The 7,737-nt window shown below is 35.5% G+C and overlaps 1 protein-coding gene across 1 annotated transcript; it reads left to right on the forward strand.

The window, feature by feature from the left end:
• Nucleotides 1-270: 270 nt before the first annotated feature.
• Nucleotides 271-4,810, forward strand: LOC131926919 (basic phospholipase A2 3-like). Its single transcript, XM_059282513.1, has 4 exons — nucleotides 271-352; nucleotides 1,343-1,511; nucleotides 3,355-3,455; nucleotides 4,692-4,810. The coding sequence occupies exons 1-4, from the start codon at nucleotides 271-273 to the stop codon at nucleotides 4,808-4,810; spliced, it is 471 nt and encodes a 156-aa protein (XP_059138496.1).
• The last annotated feature ends 2,927 nt before the right edge of the window (nucleotides 4,811-7,737 follow it).

Below are 7,737 nucleotides of genomic sequence, written 5' to 3' on the forward strand. Positions count from 1 at the left end.
TAAGGCCATGGAAGCAGACACTATGCCACTTTCATTCAAATATCTTCGTGAGAAAGAAAACTTCGTCTAATACGGCCCACCACTGTTTTTACGAGGGTGAGTAATATTATTTGACCCTACATTTTTTAAATTAAATTTCAAAGTTTGTTTGAAAAACTGTGCCTGCACCTACGCCTAGTCCCGTGCCGTCCCTGTGTTTGTGTATATGCATGTGTGCTTTTTCTAAGTCCTAATCACAAAGCGTTTTTTTGTTGTTTAACTAGGTAGAAGATGACTTTCTCACTGCAACTAATCGTCCTGCTCCTTGTGGTATACACAACAGGGGAGCAAATAGATGCTCCAATCATGGAAGGTACATAAACAAATACTTATACATATACGTATACATATACCTATACGTTTACGTTTACCTATACCTATATGTATACATAAACGTATACGGTGACAGGACAAATGATCTCAGACAAAATATCTCACAGACAAATGATCCCAGGACAAACGATCTCAGATAAAATATCTCACAGACAAATGATCCCAGGACAAATGATCTCACGGACAAAAGATCTCAGGACAAAATATATCAGGACAAACGATACCATGGACAAATGATCTCAGACAAAATATCTCAGGCAAAATATCTCACAGCAAAATATTTATTGAATTTAGGAGGATTTTAGTCAACTTTTTATTTTCTTGTCAATTCTTACAATGTTTAAATACAAAACTTGCTTTACTAGAAACAATTGCGCACAAAATAAATACAAACAAGCGCGGAAAATAATAATTTTTAAAAATAGAAAACATTAATTGCTTCATAAACAAATTAGGGCCTAAGCATCAAATTTGATGTCACATGGGTTGTCATTGAATCCTGACCCACGTGCCAAGTTTAAAAGAAATTGTTCTTTTAAAAGAAGTCGAAATTTCGCTCGCCATTTCTGATCCATTACGATGCACGACGAACGACAGACAGAGAAAGCAAGTTAAAATAAAAGTTTGTAAAATTAATTAAACGAATATTTAGGCCTACTACAATAAAAAAACGAATACATGAAATAAATAAATACAATAAATAAAATAAAAATAAAATAAATAAAATGATTAGAATAAAACAATATTTATACCAAAAAAAATAGTAGAGAATGAAATAAAATAAATAAAATAAAAATTAAGCTAAAAATTAACTCTGGCAGACCTTGCGTCTTCTTCTACTGTTCTTTTCAACGATCCCTAAGGCCGTCACACTTTCCTTCTTCCCTGGGGATTAAAGTCCATAGCTAAACGAAAACTACACTACATTTAAATTATTTCTTAGGTTAGCTTGACCTTTTGTTCTGCCCAGGTGCATCCAACGAGGAGATTAACACCAACAAAAGAAGTGCTTTAAATCTGGGGATGATGCTTTCATCAATGACCAAATTATCTCTCTTGGGAACCCTGATCAACTACAACGGCTACGGCTGTTATTGTGGGCTTGGCGGCTCGGGAACGCCTGTAGATGACGTAGACAAGTAAGTTTTGCTACGTCGTGACATAAGGCACGAATGTGTAATACAACTGGTCGTTCCCGCGAGGTCATCTATAATAGACGAGTCGACCCGAGGCGTAACATACGCCGCTATTTAGTTGTTTTATTTTCTACTTTTCAGTAATTCATAATTTGTCAATTCGACAGTACCAATGCTGCCACTGAAAATATTTGCTTTAAAACACTATCAGTAGATCGTTAAGGACGATACTACCCCCACCCTCCTTTCCCCCAACCCCTACCCAACACCCACTCCCCCCGTGAAAGCAGCCTCCTCTTAGTCACCTCCCCTAAGTTTAAAATCGTTTCAAACTAAATTATCTGCCCCTAATAGCCGTCACTAAACCCGTCTCTATGATTAATGTAAATATTTAGCGTGAACTACAGCTCACCAGACCATGTAGGGGTGGGGTGATAGGGAGCGCGCTTACAGCTTGTTTTCTAGCGTCTCCAAGAAGAGATTTATATATATATAGATTCTGGAAGCATAAAGGTAAACATCACATGCCGTGAATTTACTTGCATCCCATTGTCTTATTATACGTTATGGAGTTTTCTTGATATTCGGCAAAGTTTCTACTCTTTTGCATTGGTTAACAAAAGAACGTAAGGTAAATATTAAATACACCGACATTGCTAAAACATATTACATAGTAATCGGATCAATGTCAAATATATTTCCTCAAAGATTCCTAAAAAATGTATACATTTTAATAACAGTAGCAGGCTACATGTTTAATAATTATGCCAGGGGAGGTAATGAAAAAAAAATCAACTCACACTTAATATTGCTATTAAGATATGGGCAAATTGCAAGGACGTTTGTGAGAGCATTTTTGTTGGAATACAAGGCCGGTTGTTTGATCAAGCCATTTGATAAAGCGTTTTTGTTTTGTGTTTGCTTTAGTGTGTTGCTTTTGCGTTTGTATTTGCGTTTGTGTTTGCGTTGTGTTTTTTTTCCTTTAGCGATTGCATTTGGGTTTGCGTTTGTGCTTGCGTTTGTGTTTGCATTTGTATGTTGCGCCTGCGTTTGTATTTTCATTTGCGCTTGTTTTTGTGTTTGTTTTTGTGTTTGGTTTAGTTTAGTTCCAAAGTTGTTAAATTAAAAAAAAAGATTCACCGTGGCGAGGCACGGGTATGCAGCTAGTTACATATAAATGCTTTATGCAGTTTTGTGCAATAAAAGTTAAGTGGGAAAGCTCTCGAAAAACACTCCTTAATTAATAGGCCTTATTAATTTATTTGTGTGTATCGATGGTTTAAAAATTTGGTATGGTGATCCTTGAGACCTCCACAAAAGGTAGTTTTTCAATATGGCCGGCGTTTCCATGGCAACCATATGTTAAGAAGAGTCATAGATACAGAAATTTTTTCCAAGAAGTATCCTAACTTAGATACACACAAGTAAGTAAAAAAAAAGGCTTATTTATTAAGAATTTTTTGTTCGTTTCTTTCTGAGCCTAACCCCTTAAACATTAAATAAAAAAATGAAATAGCAAATTGAAATAAAATAGTCCATAAATGTCACATGAATTTTAAAAATTACCTCATATCATTACAAAAATGTAGACATCCACACTCTAAGTTTACACACACACACCAACATATATATATATATATATATATATATATATATATATATATATATATATATATATATATATATATATATATATATATATATATACCCCATATAATGATTTGAAACATTTAGTATGAAATATGTGTAAACCAAGTTGGTTAATACAGAAAACTGATTGGCGTTAAATAAAAAAAAAACCCACTCTCCTTTAACTTCATCTGTTTTAAATCTCGTCAAATACCAGGTGTTGCCAGATACACGACCAGTGCTACGGCAATATAACTTACTGCTTTCCTCACGTCTCCAACTACGATTTTTCCTGCAGTGGAACGACATGCACATGTGGTGAGCAACGTTAACAATTAACTAGTCCTGTGGTTACCATAGTAACTATGTGTATGTATCGGCATCAAAGGCCCATTCTGGACAACACATCTATGATCAAATCAGCTGTGGTCGAAGATCAAATTCAAATTCAAATTTATTCAAAAAACGGTAACAATTGTAGGCATGAAGGCCTTTTTTCACAATGGCCGTTTAAACAAATAAAACAACAATTCAATAACAGCATTAAAAAAAAAACAACACATAGCAGTAACATAGCACTAAAAATGTGGAATAAAGAAATAATGTTACATAGTTATAATACAAAATGAGATAAAAAAAAGAATATAATAGATGCTATAATAAAACCACACACACATTCACTCACCCACACGCCACACACACACTCATCCCTTCACAAACATACCCATTCATCATACATATTAAATAAATTTAAAGAAAATTAAAGTTTGAAGTTAAGACGTAGAAAACTGTCCACCGTATTATAAAATAATAGATACATTATTGTTTACAAAAAATACAAATACAAACAAGATTAAAACAAATCAGTGAGAAATATTAACCTGCTATGCTGCTAATGTTTTAAAATCGGTCCGTTTTTTTTCCCAAATCAGCCACTCTTTAGTCAGAACTATAACAAATTTTTGTTATCGAGAAATACTATAGACTATAAATCTACGTGTTATTTTTAATATCACGAAATAAGTTGAAATCAAATCTTTTGATAATAAGACCTTATTCAAGGATCGGTTCATTGTATGTCATTGAACAGAAAGTTTTCATTCTCGGAATTTTTCTAGCAGATTTGTGCTTTCTGTGGTTGTAATAGTAGGATAAAAAAAACCCACACGTAATGTGGTATATTCATTTTTTAATTCACCGTAGAATGAGTTCCACTTCAGGCTATCGGAAATCGCTGAAAAGTTGATACAGAACTACAAATTTGATATAATACTTATATATGAAATTTCATCCACCTAGCTATAACGGTACTCAAGTTATCGTGTTCACATACACACAGACATTCGGACAAAATTGCAAAACTATGTTTTTTTCCGACTCAGGGAGTTGTAAAACGTCGAGATTTCTAAAAATCTCTTTTTTTTTTTGCACGATTACAATACTTTCTCTAAGTATAAAAAAACATTATGTAAAAAACGAGTGATGGTTGTTTAACAATTTTTAAATATTATTTCATAGTTTGAAGAGACAAATCTTTTTAAATTTAAATTCCAGGACAAAACACCATCTGTGGAAAGAAGTCGTGTCAGTGTGACCTTGACTTTTCTAAATGTGTGGCCAGCAAAAAATACAACCCTGCTTACAAGAGTTATGACAAAAAGAACAAGTGCTAGCAGAATCCCTTTCAAAAGAATAACAACACATGATAGTTCATTCAGTTTTGTTTGGATTTTAATGAATGCTACTACAGGCCCTTAAGTTAAAAAATAAATTTTCAAATCAACACATACACTGCTGTTGTCAAGTCAATACTAATGGTTAATTGTTATCTAGTAAGTCTTTCTTCTTCTTCTTCGTTCTTAATTATTAGTGTTGAAGGGGGCGGAGATTTATCTGCCAGTGGGTTTGAACTCGAGACTTAGTTCGAATTTATCAACCATGAGCTTTTTTTGCCGACTCGACCACGCCTCCAACACAATTAAGCGTTACGTGTCAACTGGTTATGCGCCATTGAGGCCATTGACTCCGATTTCAGCCTGCTTTTCTTTTTGGATTTGCTTCCATAGCCTTTGTCCAACCAAGAACAAACTAACTACAAGGCAGCAGTTGTTTAATTTTGGAGTTGTCTCTCCTAGAAGAGTGGCTGTCCCCAGCTAACGAGCCCCATCTGCCCGAGGGTTCGAACTCGAGACTTTTTCGGTTTAGCAACCATGAGCTTTACCGACTTTACCGATTAAGTATTCATCATGAAGCTATGGATTTAAGGGCGTGGCTGTTTATGAATGAATGTAACTGTTGATGGGTTGTACAAAAAATACGAATGGGTGCGTTGTAGGTGAATGACCCCAATGTTATAAGGCGAAATGATGAATATTTTAAATTAACTATAGATGATGCTGTACTAAATTATGCTAAATTATGGTATTGATCGAACCAGCAAAGATGTGGATGTAACAAGCAAAGATGGTCTCTGACATGTAGTTAGCCAGTTCCCAAAGATTTCAGTCATGTATTTAGCCAGTTCCCAAAGATTTTAGTCATGTAGTTAGCCAGTTCCCAGAGGTGTAAGTCATGTATGTAGCCAGTTCCCATTAAGAACAAAAGAAAATACTAACACTACACATTTCTGAGACTGTCACTGAACTCGGTACAGATTTATAAAGTAAAGTGTTTTTTCCATTGAATTTTAAGATTATACTCGTGTTTAATTCTCAGTATAATCTGAAAATTCTATTTGGACAATCTTTCCACTGTGATTTAGCCCGTCTGCGCTGTTAGCCTTGCTGTGTGGATGTTCTGTCAGCGGATAGCCCACTCTGTAGACTGAAGCTCCGCTGCTACCTGGGCAGGTGCAAGCTGTATACCTATACCAGGTGTGATATTTTGGCTCAGCCTGCCTGTCCACCCAGTGACCTACAGAGACCTGCTTAGAACAGCCATGAGGATGGGAGACTATAATGGCCACCTTGTCCTTATTTCTACAACTGGCGTATTTACCCATAAGCTCTTTCCATCGACGTTCGCACTTTTTCCAGCTCTCATACAACTTATTAAATAAATCAAAGTCATGGGTCAAACAAAACAACATCGACCTGTCGTTATCAGTTGATGTTTGATCCACCTTCCACGCATGAAATTTGACCACTGGACTTGTATCATCATCAAAATGTAGACGACAGCTGGTGTGTTTAGCCTCACTGTCATCAAACACCACATGTTTGGCGGTCAGAACACAGACTTTCCACCATTTTTTACTGGGTGTGTCCGAGTGTTCACATTCAGGACATGGACAAGTTCTGTTGCATGTTAGCTGTGTGTACGTGTCCACACACGTCACCCTTCCTGTCCCAGTATGCAGTGAGTTCTTTCCCCTGGTGTGGAAGCAAGGATATGGATTTTTGGTTCCTGGTACAAACTCTGGTCTGTCTGGACTGGTGAACTTAACGGCTATCTGGACAGTTCGTTTAGCGAAAATTTGGATGAAATTAAAGAGTTCCTTGTCTTGGTACCCAGAAGGAATGTGTTGCATGGTAAACTTATTAATCGGTACAAACTCAGAGTGGCCAGGATTTTTCTTACAGTTAGCCATGTGAGAGTGTAAATCTGCTTCACTTTGACCTTCAAGGCATTCTTGTACTTCATGTGTACCTGTACAGGTGAAAACAAACTATTTTGATAACAATCAAAGCTAATGTGACAGACTAGAGAAAAGAAAAACATAAATTTACAGATCCCCTTGAGAGAATATTTTATGTAGATCTATAAATCTATATGTACTAATTCTGTGTCTGCGCTTGAGTGTACGTGTACATAGAAGTGTACGCATACGCATTCATATATGCCTATGCCTGTGTACCCTTTGTCCATGTCCATGCCTAAGTCTGTCTATGCCCATGTCTAAGTTTATGTAAACGTATACCTATATATAAAACTATATGATGTATCTGTATGTAAGATCTTTTCAAAATTTGCCCCCCCCCCCCCCCAGAAAAGATGCCTGAAAGAAACTCTGCATACCAGTAAGTAAGTCCGACACATCATCTGATGAATGATCTGCGTCATCAATTGAACTCATCTTGGTATCTGTGAAGTAAATAAAAGCTTGAGATATTTTTACTTTCTCGTATATAAGAAGTATAGAGAAAGTCTTGTAATCGTGCAAAAAAAAAACCGAAATTTTCACAAATCTCGACGTTTTACACCTCACTGATACGGAAAAACATAATTTTGCAATCTTGTCCGTATGTGTGTGTGTGTGTGTGTGTGTGTGTGTGTCTGTGTGTAAACACGATAACTTGAGTACCGTTACAGCTAGGTTGATGAAATTTTATATATAAGTATTTTATCAAAATCGTAGATCCGTATCAACTTTTGAGCGATTTCCGATAACCGGAAGTTGTACTTTTTTACTTTGAATGTTTCAAAAGCCTATAACTTGAGTACTATTTCAGATAGATAAATAAAATTTCACGTGTAAGTAAATGATCTAATTCTCTACATTCTTTCAAATTTTGAGTAATTTCCGTTGAGCGGAAGTAGTAATTTACGCTATTTCCAATTTCTAAAAAAAAAACGCATGTAAATTTATAAAGTATTATAT

The sequence above is a fragment of the Physella acuta genome, unplaced genomic scaffold (genome assembly GCF_028476545.2).
Source record: "Physella acuta isolate Inbredline_101_S28 unplaced genomic scaffold, ASM2847654v3 ptg001351l, whole genome shotgun sequence".
Taxonomy (NCBI): domain Eukaryota; kingdom Metazoa; phylum Mollusca; class Gastropoda; family Physidae; genus Physella; species Physella acuta.